Here is a 13,989-nt window from a genome sequence, read left to right on the forward strand (position 1 = left end):
ACAACCTACGGAGACTCCACCCGGTGTTCCACACCAGCCTCCTGAAACCGGCAACCACCTCTCGATGGCACCCAAGCACGCCACAGCCCTCACCGGTGATGATCGACGGGCAACACCACTTCGAGATAAGGGACATACTCGACTCCCGCAAGCAACGAGGAACTCTACACTATCTGGTCAGGTGGAAACACTTCCCCCACCCGGAATGGGTGGCGGCGCACAACGTTAACGCACCTGACCTGACCAGAGCATTTCACCGGGCATACCCCGACAAGCCACAACCAAGGTCAGCAAGCCGTCCCCTGCAAACCCCCCCCCGCAGGACCCCCCCGCCTCCCGTGCCCCAAGGGAAAGGGCCCCCCCAAGCCCGCAACTTGGGTGGACCTCCCCCCCCCGGGACTCACTCCCCCCGCCCCGGGCCCACGAGGCGGTGACAAGCGTTCGCCAGCACCCTCCCCCCACCCCCCGGCCGCGGGGGAGTGGCAAGCAAGTCAACAGGGCAACCTGGGGGCAACGCCCAGGAGCTATAACAAAGGCGACGCACTTTAAATAAAAAAAAAGAAGGGCCCTACCTGGAGCTGATAAGCACCCGACCAGCCACGCCTCTCTCCTCGCCGAACTGAGCCAAACAAACAGGGTGTGGCTGGAGCATGCGCACGCCAGGACGTGACCCGGGCATGCGCACTATGGACACACCCTGGGAAGGCACGTGGTAGAGGGAGGAGTAAAGGGAGGGGCGACAACTACTCCGGCGGGAATTTCGAAAAAAAAAAAAAAAAAGTGCCGTTTGACAGCTCCACCGAAAAAAAAAAAAAAAAAAACACCAGAAAACCGGGGGGGAGCACTATTCGGACAGGGGGCAGTATGTCATGAGTGCCGTTGAGCTGAAGTCATCAGCGCAATGGCACACATGACAATAGCAAGGAAACAGGAGAAGGGGCTCAAGATAAGTAGCCATCAACTCACAACGACTAACGGCCAACAGACAATAACTAAACGGATCACGGAGCACACCCAAGGCATCAGCGCCAATACAACGGAGATCGCCCAGCTGACAGCAATCACCGGATGAATAGAAAACCCGATGATGGGCGATCCCGGAACGCCAGCGGGGCCTCACAACCCCTCACCCACCGGCAGGGCAACGAATTGGACAAAGGGGGATGACGTGACCGCGAGTGAGGGGGCGCTGACCGGCGCGGGGTATTTAAACCCCGCACCGGCGCGCTCCTGTCACTCTCAGCTTTTTTCTTCCGACGCTGTAACTGCGCTGTGAATAAATCAGAGCCTGATCCATCGAACCAGTGTCTGAGCCTTATTCAGAGGCAGGCAGCACATGACAGAGCCCAACTTCACTTTCACTGCTAGAGTGGGGCAGTCAGCACTCACCATAGCGTCTTCACGCCCATCCTCCTCCACCTGCCCGCAGGCGCTTTTCAGGGCAGGTGGCTGGTGTTTCCCACTGGCTCCGTAGAGGCAACATCAGCCTCTCCTGAGAAGTAAATCTCTTCTTCGACGTCCGTAGCCCCCTTGGCCGCTGTCATCTGTCGCGATGGGGGGGGGGCGATTTGGTCAGCACTTTAGTCGCTCGATCTCCAGCCCTGGTTTTTGGGCAGTCTGCGGCTCGATGTCCAACCTTTCCACATCGGGTACACTGGCCTCGCGTGTAGCATCGCTGCCTCTCCTCGTCCCACGTTCGGTAGCCTGATGGGGTAGCCGTTGCCCTGGTTCGGGGTCCTCGCATCGCGGTTGGTGGTCTCTCGTGCCTTCTGGCTTGCATGTAGGTGCGCTGAGCATGCTCTGCCTTCCCGGCCAGACAGATCCAGTCGTGCAACGACTCTGGGTCATCTCTGCATAGTGCCCATTTTAGGATGTCCCAATTGAGTCCGTCTTTAAACCTTTCTACTAAGGTTGACTGAGACCAATCGGGGACCTTGCCTGCCAAGGCTTTAAATTCCAGGGCATAGTCGGCTACCAACCTGGGGCCCTGGATGAGATCCTTTAGCACCTCCTTAGCTCTTGCCTTGGCCAGAGGATCCTCAAAATGCAGCTTTAATGCCAACAAGAAGTCTTCAAAGGACTCAAGATCAGGGGCGTCAGCCTCTGTTAATTGGACATACCAGTCCGCCACTCTGCCTTTTAGCTTAGTGGCCACTGCTGTTATCTTAGTCTTTTCGGAAGGGAAGCATGGCCCGAATTGCTCCATGTAGCTCTTCGCATTAGTTAGGAAAAAGGATAGCTTGGTGGGATCCCCATCAAATTTGACAGAAAAGTCCTTCACCGCCCCTCCTGCTGGAGCGGAACTGGCGGCAGGTCGAGTGGTGGGACCCCAGGTCACGGTAGTGGTCCCTCTTCGGGGCGGAGATCCATCCCGGAGTCGTCTGTGGCCCTGCTCCGCCGGCGGTTCGGGGGGGATGGGTGATGGTTGCATGAAGCTAGGACTTCCATCGTATCTTGCCTGGCCGCCCATCGCCAAAGACAGGTTTTTTAGCAGATACTCCACCAATTCCATTTTTGCCTCCAGTACTCTCAGCCTCTCAGGGGTTTGAGATTCCTCCCTCTGTCACACGCCAGGCTGCCTCCCCGTTGCTACCGTGGTAGATTCCACCTCTGGGGTCAGCGGGAAATGGTGCTTCCACGATGCCTGGGACGTCCCCGGCTGGGGCTCTCCCATCGTATCCCAGGTGATCAGCTCCACGGGTGATCCACGCGGTGCCGGTTGCTCTGGCTCTCCCCCATCGCTAGATCCCCCCAGCTCAGGGCTGGAACTCGAATCCCTCGGGTAATATGAAAGTTCGGGGGGGGGGGGGCTCGGCTCTCTACTCCGAATTGTCAACTCGGGTAATGGGTTAGTCGACTCCTCAAGCTCCCCGGACGCTAGTTTCGACTCTGCCATCGCTAACTGCTTCCCTCACAATAATTGATCTCAGTAGGAGCTAGCGGTGTACTTTGGAGATTCTCAGCTTTATGTAATGGTTGCCTATCCTAAAATACTCTCAGACTCACAAGCAAGAGCTTAATAAAATCTGGTTTATTTAAGAATAGTATGCAAGTACAAAGAAAGCTGAGAATGGGAAAAGCATGCCAAATGCAAACTAAAAACCCCTCAGTACAAACAAGATCCCTCCCCCGGTAGAATCTTCCCAGGCTCACAATCCCAGGTGCTCCCAACGGCTTCTGATGATGCGGTGGAAAAGTCCTTGAGCCGAGCACATAACCCAAACACGTTCCATTGAAACGAACATAGATGCAGAGCTTGGCACAAGGTCCCCCAGCAGCTCCCTCCCAACAGCAACGCGTGTCAGCGCCATGGCATGTGAAACGTTACGATGTACAGTGCGCATTGAAACAGTGAACATGACAGGCTGTCTCCTGGCCCTTCCCTTTGGCTGGCTTCATCTGGCTGGTCACTTGCTCCGGCTGGGAGCGGCCCGGGCAGTGTCAGTGCCCGGCAGAACTGCACCTCTCCCACGGGGGCGGGGTCGAGGCGGTGGTTCTGGGGCATTGGGGCATTCCCTCCTGGGTTGGCAGGGGCACTGCTGTTTCCTTTTACTGGGCTGGGTGGCTGGCTTGCACCTCCTTCAAGCCAGAGCATCCTCTAAGGCCACACAGCCCTCTCGGGTGGCAAATCCCACCCCAACGCTCGTTCCTCTTCTGTAACTAGCGTGGGACTTTGTGCCTGCCACACACGCAAACCCAACTGGGTGAGGATAGATTTACGCTGGGATCAAGGATGTGCGAAGTATTTCCACAAAATATATCCCATTTCCTAGTGCGGAACAGAGCGTGGGTGTTGTGAGCGCAGCCTGCCTGCCAGCCCTCCTGCAGAGAGAACATGCTCCTCTTGAAGGAGAGGGGGCTCTTTGTCACATGCAGAGTCAATCACCCCAGCCCCTCCCACCATGGAGAAGTTTGGGCCCTGTTCAGAACAAAGGGCCAGGCGTAGCCAGGGGGGAGCGGCCTCCCAGGGAAGCGGGGCTCCCCACCCCCCTAAGCTAGAGCAGGACCAGGTAACCGGCACAGAGACGTCTTTTCCAGGCCTCCTCCTCTTCTGTAGAAAGGGTTCCTCACTCGATTCTGGCTTTGCTGGCTGCATGCTCCCACGTCTAATTCCCTCCTGCTCTCAGCTGTGCGACTGGGGTGCAACCTTGGCCTCCAGGCTGGGCTCGTGACATTACAGTGTTTCTGCACAGCCTGCCAGCATTCTCTGCCTGGTCTTCTGATGGGCACTCTGGAGTGAATTGTGTCATACCCTCACTGTCTTGTGGTCTCCCAGGAACATACGTTTTCTTTTAGATTTCTGTTTGCCTGGATTACCAGCTGTTTTTTCTTGTGAGGTAGGTTCTGTAATTTATCTTCTTCAGCAATGAATGTTTGCATTTATATATATATATTAAAATAAATGCTTGATTTTGTTTCTCTCTTGTGAGATTGGTTAATCTCCTAAAAGAGAAAACAGGAGCCGCACCCACACCTCTGCCTAATGGGGCCCTCCAGAGACAAGTTCGCTTCTTGCTTTTCGGCCTTTTAATCCCCAGAAAGGCGATGCAGGCTGTGCCAGCCCAGACTCTCCCACGTGCATGGGCCAGTGGGTGGGAACCCGGTCAGGCACTCCCCGGAAGCTTGGGGGTGGCAGGAATGGCCAGGTCGCTCCCCAGAGCAGGGGCTGGGGCTGGGTGTGAAGCCTCGGAGGGCTTCCGCTTTCCATCCTAGGGGTCCTGCTGCCTGGACTGCTCCAGTCGGCCTTGGGAATTGCCTTCAGGGCATGAAGAAAGTACACTTGGCTTGGCTAAAAGTGAAATTCCGAGAGAGATCGTTCTGGTTGTTCTGAGCACTGCCACTCGACTGGTTCTGAGACTTGTGGGTTGAGCTGCTTGTCAGAGTTGCTGCTGATTTCGATTGGATGGGTTGATGGGGGTGCCAGGTGGAAAGACGGGGCTAAGCCATGACCGGAGGAGAGAGCTACAGGCCTGTCCAGGTGCAGCCGGCCTTTTAAAAACCCTTCGTTCTGGAGGAGTTCACGTTAATGGGGGGGTGTTCCGTGCGTGTTTCGCTCTGCTTTATTTGGCAAGCTGGAAATGCCAAGAGTGAATGCACACATGTTTGCTTCCATTACACACATTGCAAGGCAGGTAAAGTCGCAGCGCTTTTCCATTTTTTGAAAGAAACCTTTTGGTTGTTCAGCCAACAGGCTACAGGGCAAAGGGAGCAGCTAAACTTTTTAATATTTCTCTCAATTAGACCATTTCCCTTACAAGGTTTCCTCAATGTTTTGATTTTTAAAAAAATCTCTTGGTCAATTTCCTGCAGGCACTGGTTTTTCACTCTCTTAGGGCTTGGCACCCACCTGACTGTTTTTCTTTCTCTGAATCCTAAATTGTGTACTTGTGTTCAGCTTAAACTTGCTAAATATAAGTTTGGAGAGGAGCTTGGAGATCATCTAGACCTACCCCTGAGTTTTATGTACCTCAAGCAACCCACATAGGAAAGCGCAAAGGAAAGACAACAATGTGTAAGCGTGGGATTGCCTGGAGATCAATCAATCAATCAATCAAGTTTATTAGAGCCCTAAGGCCAGATACAATTAAGCTATCTAATATTAACAGTATTGCGCGCGTGCACACACAGACACATATATACACATACATACATACATACATACATCGGAAAAACAAGTATAATAGAGTCTGAAATTAATTAAGAATAAAAATACTAAAATAAATCAAAATAAAACACTATTTTAAGAAATTCTAAACCTAAGTAATGGTGTGGCATATTGTGCAGATGGTAGCACAAAACTGGGCAACCTGGGAGGATATTTTCGAGTCCTCTGAAAAAGTAGCATTAAATAGAAATCACACTCCCTACCAGGAAATTTCTTCAAAATTGGATGTATAAGGGTCTGTCTAGAGTCCTTATATAGGGATCAGTATAGCAACATATGGCTTAGGGTTTCTACTGAGCCAGCACCTCATGGACACAAGCGAAGGTGCATAGGGGTACGTGGAGGTCTGCCTTAAGGGGGTCGTGCTGAGAGTTCTGACTGGGGAGGGGGAAAGGAACGCGCAGTTGGGGATTCGTGGCTTCAGAGGGTGAGGGGTGGGTCGAGGCTTAGGTCGCTCCCCGGTGCTCTCCTCTGCGGGACGAGTCGCCTCTCCGCCCGCCCGGCGCTCAGACTCCCACGGGAAGGAACGGCGTCCGGCGTCCGCCGCCAGGAGGGGAGGCCGCTCTGCCGCCCTCCCCTCGCCCTCGAGGAGATCTCCGCTGGCGCGGGCCTCCGGCCGCCAGGGGACGCCAGCTCCGGGCATGCGCAGTCGGGCCGTCCGCACGCCGCGCGGCGATGGCGGCCTTCCCAAGCCCGCTCCTTCCCGGCCCGTTCCACGCGGGGCCGCCCAGGCGAGACGGCCCCGGGGGCGGCCTGAGGGCGGCCGGCTGGGGCCAGTGTGGGCAGGTGGGCGTCGCGCCGGGCGGGCGGGGGTCGCCGCCGCGCTTCGTGCCCCGCCGCCGCCGGAGGACTTGGGAAAGCTGGGTGCCCGCCGAGCCCGCCCCGCTGCCGTTGAAGCCCCCCGACGCCAGCCCGCGCGCCCCCGGGGCGGCTCCGTGGGACCTGCTCGGCGCCACGGCGCTGGACTTCGCCGGGCAGGTAGACGGGGGGAGCCGGCGAACGCCCGTTGGCCCGGCACTGAGCGCCCTCTGCCCGCAGTTGGGGGGGCTCTTCCTGGACCACCCGGAGGCCGCGTTCGGCGCCACGGCCCGCCTGCTGCACGAGCACGTCTACTTGGGAGACTCGCCGGGCCGGGTGAGCCCTCGCGGGGGGGTGGGGCGGTCTGCTGCGTGGTGGGGACCCCGCCACCCGTGCGGCGGCCCCTCCTGACCCCTCCGGGCCTCGGTCTTCCGCAGAGGAGAGCCGGAGGCGTCTGTGGCATGACCCGCCTTCTCCGCGCCCTGGAAGACCGGACGGCAGCCGGCGGGTGAGTGCCTCGCGCTGGCGGGGACCCCGGGACGTGCTGGCTGGCCCTAAGCCGGCCCTCGGGGGTGAGGGTTTGGCCCCGGAAAGACGGCCGGCCGATCCAGCCCGCTTTTAGGGGTCCCCCGCTGCGGCCGTCGGGAACGGGGTGCTGCGCATGACCCGGCCGCCTGCTGGGCTGGACCACCGGCCATTCTCCTGTCTGCCCGCAGCCGTCCCGCTTTCAGTGCCAGGCGGCCCCTCTCCAGCGTCGCCTCCCTGTGCCGCGACTGGCTGTTTGAGCTGCCCCTGAAGCTAGTAGCGGAGTGGCTCCACGAGGATCTGGCTGAGCGGTGGAGGCGCCTTTCCTTCGACGAGACCCCCACCGGCGGGGCCTTGGCGTGGCTGCCCGACGCCACCGCCTGCGGAGAGCCCACGCCCCGAGGCTGCCTGGTGTTCCCTGCTGGGGAGGCCATGAACCAGCTCTGTATCCTCTAGGACGAGCCAGGGCGTGGCGAGCAAGAGATGCTCTTGGGGCCGTGGGGCACGTGCCCTCCTGTTGGAGCTCTTGCTCCCCTGCAGCATGGCCTTCCTTAGCTGTTGCTCCAGGCTTCCAGGATGTGGTCTTGAGGCCAGCGGCCCACAGCTCCCTGCGACCTCAAGCCCGGGGCTGCCCCGCACAATTTGAGCTGAATGGGGCAGTCCAGCAAGTTGCAGCCGTGCACCTGGAGGGCAGTGGTGGGTACGACAGTGGCCGGGAGGGGCATCTGGCCAGCTGCTGTTCCAGTGTTGAGCGTGGCTTTTCTGCTCCATCCCAGACTTCCTGGGGGTTCGCTCAGGCCATTTCTGTGTGGCATGGAGGCGGCAGCGTGGAAGGGCCCCCGTCCCTTTGCAGGTGGTTTGCACAGACGCCCCCTGTTCTTCCATTGCAGTCAGGTACGTCACCTCTTTTGGGAGGGAGGGTCGGGGTCCTCTGGCTCCAACACCCCTGCAGGCTAGGGTGGGGGGCTCACTCAGCCACTCCTCAGCCCTTGCTGTGAGGGACAGACGTCTGCCTGCTGGTGGGACAAGGGGACGTCGTGCGGCTGCCCCTGCTGCTTGAGTGGGGCAAGGGGCTTCTGGCCAGAGGGAATGGAGGAGCGTTCCCCAGCTCTGCTTTCTCCTTGCAGCCCCCATCTGCCTGGTGAGCTGTCCTTTTGCACCCTGGGAGGAGCACTGTACCTGTGGCACGTTGAGATGGGGTGAGCAGGGCTGGGCTGATCGCCTTCCTCTGGGAATCAAACCCAGCCGGGACCCGAAACTGGGCATATCTGCACCCTCAGGGGACGTTTTCTTCTTAGCTCTTTTGTGGGAGGGATCCTGCCCCTAACCCTGCCCCTCACAGTCTGAAAGTGGGGTGCTGCTCTCTCCCCGGCCAGCTAAGGAGCACCAGTGACCCAGAAACAGCATTCATTCGCCGGCCGTCAGCAGGGGGTCTCTGGCTAACTGCCCTGGGGGCCTCTGAGGCTTCCCTCCTCCTCGCTTCTGCAGGATCTGACATTCTCGGAATTGCAGCAGGGCCAGGAGGGGATGGCCGGGCGGTTTGCGGTCGGCCCTTGCAAAGGGGCGGGGACTGACTGCCTTTCCAATCAGGCTTCGACGGCTGCACCAGGAGGGCGACGGCATGTTCTTCCGTGACCCTTCCCCTTGGCGCTGGAGCGAGTTCTCTGCCCACCCACGCGTGCTCACATTTGCTGACCGCACGGGCCTGAAGGGTCTTGACCAGAGGGTGAGGCTTTGGGCAGGACGGCCCGTGGGCGTGCATGCCTGAGAAGAGCTGCTGGCTGCCCGGTCCTTCTCCCTTGCGTGCTGGGGCTGCTCAGAAAGGCAGGTGGGCTGGGGGAGGCCTGCCTTGGCTGCTGACCCCCACATGCTGTCCCCAGGTGCCCTCTGGTGGCCACTTGGAGCTCTTCAAGGTCAGGGGTGAAGCAGATTGCCAGCGTGGGGAGCGCCTGGTCCTCTCCAAGCACCTGGGCCATTCAGAGCCCTTCCACCACTTAGTGGCCACACAGGTAACCAGGGGACGTTGGGAGCTGGGGCCGGTTGTGGGCTTTTCCGCCAGAGACGGGGTCCCTGTGGATGGATGGTCCCTGTGCCGGGGACCCTCTCACCCCTCCAGTGCCCTTCCTCAGTTTTCAGTCTTCGTGCTGGACGAACGCTTCCCCCTGGTGCCTGTCCTGCGCTGGGAGCACATGATGCAGCAGCCGCCCATCTACGCCCACCTCACGCCCGCAGGGGCTCCGCAGCACAGCCACAAGGTGCTCCTGGGCACCCACCGTTCCCAGGAGCTGCTCCTGCTACAGTACTCAGGTGGGGATGGGAAGCAGCCCCCTCCACCTCCAAGCATCTCTTGGAATACAAGAGGGGGGGTTGTTTTGCCAAGTGGCTCGGTGGGCAGCCTGGGTGCTGTGGGACTCCAAAGTTTCTGGGCTGTTTCCACAGGCGGCCATGGCCTCCCTTGCCAGCTACAAGGCGCGCCCCAGAAGCTGCCATCCACCAAGGAGAGCCTGCCCTGCTTTCCAGCACAAGTGCCTGTCAGGCAGAGTGCCCTCAGCCAGCGTCTCTCAGTCCCCACAGCAGGTAGGGGCTGGGCGTGAGAGGTGGGGCTGAGAGCTTTGCACCTGGGGAGTCTGGTTCACCTCTCTGCAGCTCTGGGGAGCCCAGCCCACGCGACTGCTCTGTGGCCGAGGAGCCACCTTGAGCTCTGGAGAAGTGGCTGCCCTGCCCGTCTGCCTCATCCTTCCTCTTCCCCCAAACCAGGTATCGCAGCAGCCCTCGGCCAGCAGGACCGCACCCAGACGCTGCTTGTCTTCCAGCTTTCCGAGGCCGGAGACCTCTTCTACCAGCCACTGTTCTCACAGGCCAGCAGGGAGGAAGCCGGGGGGCAGGCACCCACTGGCTCAGCCCCAGAGGCCAGCTTTGGAGTTGCTGCAGTGGACGGGCCACGCCAGGACTCTGTTCGACCAGGCGGAGCATCTCCGAGGACAGCTTGTACTCCCGCGGCCACAGCCCTCTATCGGCGCTGGCTGAGGGCCTTTCTCAGGACTTGGAAGCGGCTCCCTGCGCTTGCCCAGGGCCAGCCATGCCCTCCTGCTACGATCAGCCAGAGCTGCCTCTTCACCCACCAAGAGATGGGGGAGCCGGCAGGGGGCGTCCCCCCTCCTCCACAGCCCACCCACCATCTGCGCGAAGCCATGCAGGAACAGCGACTCCTCTGCTCCTGGGGGGATGAGAGCAGGGCCCTCGTGCCCCCTGCCCCCCCGTCCCCCCCAGGTGAGCTTGGCCAGAGACTTGCAGCTGCCTGGGCTGGCAACTGGCAGGGCTGGTGGCTGGAGAAGCTGGGTGCCACGAAGGCCCGGCAGCAGCAGGTGCTGAGGGAGCGGCGGCAGCGGGCAAAGCGGCGTAGGGGGACCCGCAGCCTTTCCGGCAGCTTCACCTCCTCCACCAGCTACCAGTCAGACCTCAGTGACCGGTCGGGGGGTGGCAAACACCCTGCCCCTGGGTCCCCTCTGGCCTTACCCGCAGAGCCCACCCTCCATGCTCCCCCCACGCCCCAGCCGGTGTCCCAGGAGAACTCGGAGCTGCTCTCCTCGCAGACCCTGCGCGCTCGTGGCATCCCCCGGGAGCGCCGCCAGACCCTGCGCAGGTACCTGGCTGTGCTGGACGAGCCCCCTGAGCCACTGCCCGAGGGCGACCTGCCCGCCAGCCAGTTGTCAGCCCTGGGCAGCAGCCAGCGTGGCCCCCTGTCCTCCCAAGGCCCCCAACTGAAACGAGCCCGCATGGGCTTCTGAGGGGGCGGCTGTCTGGGGACCGGCGCATGTGATGCTGATTGTGAATAAAGGACCTCTGTTTTGAGCTGGGCTAACTGCCTTGCTGATTTTGGGGGGGGGGAGGGGAGTGCGCTGCAGGGTGTCTGGCAAGAGTCGCTGTCCCCACCGGGCACCCTTCTGGCTCATGCGTTTGCGTGCGGAGCTGCGGGGTTGCGGGTGACACCTGGACTCGTGCGGGTGGAGGGGGACCGCCGCCCCTTTCGGGGACTGCTGGCCTTGCAGTTCCTCGGCGGGCCGCCGGGTGGTGCTGCCGCGGGAGCGCGCCTGCGCGCGGCCGAAGAGGGAGGCGCGCCTTGCGTGGGCGGAGCGGCAGTGCCAGCAGCCAGCATGGCGTTGGCGGCGGCAAGGAGGGGGCTGCTGGCCCGCGGCTGGGGGCGCCCCGGGCAGGTAGGGCTGTCGGGGGCCGCTGGCGGAGGGAGAAGCGGGGGGCCGGCGACCCCAGGCCTCGGGTTGCCGCGGGTGGTGCTTCCTCTAGGGCTGGCCTGCGGAACTTCCGGCCGCTATGGGTGGGGGGCGCAGCGCGCGTCCCTGCTGCAGGCTGGGGGCCCGCGGTTGCCTTCCTCCTGGGTCGGCGACCTCGGCCGCAGCGTGGCTCATCGGCCCGGTCTGTCCGGCAGCGGGCCTTGGCGGCGCAAGGGCCGGGCGAGGAAGTGGAGCAGGCGCAGCGGGCAGCCGAAGAGCCCGGCCCCACCGTCTTCGGCAGGATCCTGGACGGCTCTCTCCCGGCCCACGTGCTCCACCAGGATGACCAGGTGGGCGGCGGGCAGGGAAGGGGGCGGCGGGGGCTGCTGCTGCCGGCGGGGCCCTCCCCGGCGCAGGACTCTTAGCCGCGATGTCTCGCCAGTGCATCGCCTTTCGGGACGCGGCGCCGCAGGCCCCCGTGCACTTCTTGGTGGTCCCGCGCCGCCCCATCGCGCGCATCAGCCGCGTGGCCGAGAGCGATGCCCAGGTGAGCAGGGATGGGCGCCGGGGCGGGATGCGCGTGCTCGGCCGGGATCAGGCTGCCCGTGGCCCTGCCTGGCAGGGGAGTCGGTGGGACACGGCCCGGTCATAGCAAAACGTGGGCCCTACGTATCGGGGGTCATTGACGGGGACCTGCCCCCCACACCTCTGGCAAAGCATTGGGGCTCCGGGGCTCTGCCTCTGTCTTTCCTTGTTTCTGTCTTGTTGCAGGATCTTAATCTTTTCTGCACCGTAGAAAGAGAGGGTTCTCAGGCCTCTGTCGTGAGGCTGTGGCACTGAGTGGGAAGGTGGGGAGGGAGGGGGCCACTAAGCCACGACTTGATCTCCTCTTCTCCCTCCCCAGCTCCTGGGACACTTACTGGTGGTCGCCAGCCAGACTGCAAAGGCAGAAGGCCTGTCGGAGGGCTATCGAGTGGGTGAGTAGAAGGCAGCCCATCTCAGCAGGAGATGTGGCCGGGGGTGCGCGTCTCACTAGATATTTCTGAGACCCCTGCCCAGTGAGGGGAGATGGGGCGTGCGCACGATGAAAGAGAGAGCGTGCACCAAGGGGCACCCTCTCCTGCGCTTCCCTCAAAAGACGTGCCTACCTTGGTCCTCCGAATTGAGAGGAAACGTGGACGCTGCAGGACAGGCTTTCAGGCCGTTCCCTGCCTGGAAAGAGCCGCGTTCTCCCTCCCCCAGACAGCCCTGAGCAGGAAGCCCCACTGTAGCCTCCTCTGCTGCAGAGCAAGCGGGAGGGGCTGGTTCTCCCTGCTGCTGCAGCAGGGTCCCGGCCCCTGACCTGCCCTCCCCAGCGCCCCTCCTGACACGTGCCCACCTTCCTCCTCTTGCAGTCGTCAACGATGGCAAGCACGGGGCACAGTCCGTCTACCACCTCCACCTCCATGTGCTGGGGGGGCGCCAAATGGGCTGGCCGCCAGGCTGAATAAAGCTGCGCTGCGCAGAAACTGTTCTACGTAAAATAAATGCCTGCGCCAGGGCGCAGCAAGGCATGGGGTCTGCGTGGGCATCGTTCTTCTGACTTTGGCAGATACAGCACTGGATTCGGTTAGTACTTGGGTGGCGGTCCACCAGGAGGCGTCAGGGCTTTTGTTAGATTGGGAAGCTGAAAAATCTGGAAGAGCAGATGAACCACGCTGAATAGCGGTGAACAAAATGCAGAGTGCTCAGGAGTCAAGCTTGACTGGAAGCTGACTTCCTCCGTCTGCTTTGTGCAGCATCTTCTGGGGCTTGGCCAGATGACCCCCTGGGCTGGAGTGGGAGGCTGGACTCTGAACTGGACGTGTGCACTGTGGAATTGGCTGATGAGGGAGGTGATACCCTTTCTCCCCAGTCACCACAGTTTGCTTATTAATCAGGTTTCTAGACTGACAGGTTCTAAGCAGCTGTGTGTGGTTTGAGATATAAGAACTATAAAATCATGAATAAAACCCAATGGACAAGGAGGAGCAACTGGGCTCTCCTGCAGAAAGGGAACAGGGCCTGGGGAAAGGGCAAAGTTTTCAGTGCTCTCTTGAAGACCCTCAAGCAGGGGTGGGGGGATACTAATTTCGGGGGCGGTGGTGCTGCTGCTGCTGTTTGAGAGGGGAGGGGCAGCACCAGAGAAGGCCCACTCCCTGAGTCCTGCTAGATGGCATTGCTTAATCAGCGGGGCCAAAAGGGAGCCAACTCTAATAGATAACCTGGCTCTATGCCACGTAGAGCTTTAACGGTGACAGCATTACTTGGATTGTATCTGGAAGCCACGCAATAACCAGCACAGCTCACAAATTGTGGGTAGTATGTGTCATTGCACGGCCTGCCCCTTACTACTCATGCCACTGCATTCCAGACCAGCTGCAGTTTCCAAATGGTCTTCAAGGGCAGCCCTGTGTAGAGCACATTGTAGTAGTCCATTCACAAGGTGACCAAGGCATGAGGGATATAACAAGGGTCTCCTGGTACAGGAAAAGATGCAACTGGTATACAAGATAACCGTGCTAAGCCCTTTCTGGCTGGGGCTGCTACCTGCTCTTTAAGCAGGAGCTGCAAGTCCAGAAGGACCCCTGGATTGTGCACCAGATCCAAACTGGGCAATGGGATTACGTTTGGAGCCAAAGGTGGAAGATCCCCAGCACTTGGGGGCCCAGACACCCACTGCCCTAGGGTTGAGCCTGAACTTGTTCCCCCCAACCAAACCCTCACAGTCTCCAAGCACTGGGACGCGCCTTC

General features: G+C 60.5%; 2 protein-coding genes across 3 annotated transcripts; both read left to right on the forward strand.

Moving 5' to 3' along the window:
* Positions 1 to 6,327: 6,327 nt before the first annotated feature.
* TAF1C (TATA-box binding protein associated factor, RNA polymerase I subunit C) lies at positions 6,328 to 10,840 on the forward strand. Of its 2 annotated transcripts, XM_063295923.1 has the most exons (12): positions 6,328 to 6,451; positions 6,704 to 6,799; positions 6,901 to 6,971; positions 7,180 to 7,433; positions 7,556 to 7,684; positions 7,765 to 7,882; positions 8,116 to 8,187; positions 8,579 to 8,714; positions 8,869 to 8,997; positions 9,118 to 9,295; positions 9,428 to 9,565; positions 9,746 to 10,840. In XM_063295923.1, exons 1-12 carry the CDS (start codon positions 6,341 to 6,343, stop codon positions 10,774 to 10,776), a joined length of 2,463 nt encoding a protein of 820 aa, XP_063151993.1. In that variant the 5' UTR covers positions 6,328 to 6,340; the 3' UTR covers positions 10,777 to 10,840. The 2 variants fall into 2 exon arrangements, with proteins under 2 accessions (XP_063151993.1, XP_063151994.1); XM_063295924.1 differs by lacking the exon at positions 6,704 to 6,799.
* Positions 10,841 to 10,948: 108 nt separating this feature from the next.
* HINT2 (histidine triad nucleotide binding protein 2) lies at positions 10,949 to 12,955 on the forward strand. The gene is made up of 5 exons (XM_063291146.1): positions 10,949 to 11,202; positions 11,433 to 11,567; positions 11,660 to 11,764; positions 12,122 to 12,194; positions 12,612 to 12,955. Exons 1-5 carry the CDS (start codon positions 11,143 to 11,145, stop codon positions 12,701 to 12,703), a joined length of 465 nt encoding a protein of 154 aa, XP_063147216.1. The 5' UTR covers positions 10,949 to 11,142; the 3' UTR covers positions 12,704 to 12,955.
* The last annotated feature ends 1,034 nt before the right edge of the window (positions 12,956 to 13,989 follow it).

Source organism: Candoia aspera, chromosome 2, assembly GCF_035149785.1.
Source record: "Candoia aspera isolate rCanAsp1 chromosome 2, rCanAsp1.hap2, whole genome shotgun sequence".
In the NCBI taxonomy this organism is placed as follows: Eukaryota; Metazoa; Chordata; class Lepidosauria; order Squamata; family Boidae; genus Candoia; species Candoia aspera.

Coding starts and splice junctions, on each gene's coding strand:
- TAF1C (XM_063295923.1), top strand. CDS start 6,341: ATGGCGGCCTTCCCAAGCCCGCTCCTTCCCGGCCCGTTCCACGCGGGG. Junction 8,715..8,868: donor TGAAGGGTCTTGACCAGAGG/GTGAGGCTTTGG, acceptor TGCTGTCCCCAG/GTGCCCTCTGGTGGCCACTT. Junction 9,296..9,427: donor GCTCCTGCTACAGTACTCAG/GTGGGGATGGGA, acceptor CTGTTTCCACAG/GCGGCCATGGCCTCCCTTGC.
- HINT2 (XM_063291146.1), top strand. CDS start 11,143: ATGGCGTTGGCGGCGGCAAGGAGGGGGCTGCTGGCCCGCGGCTGGGGG. Junction 11,203..11,432: donor GCTGGGGGCGCCCCGGGCAG/GTAGGGCTGTCG, acceptor TCTGTCCGGCAG/CGGGCCTTGGCGGCGCAAGG. Junction 11,568..11,659: donor TGCTCCACCAGGATGACCAG/GTGGGCGGCGGG, acceptor ATGTCTCGCCAG/TGCATCGCCTTTCGGGACGC.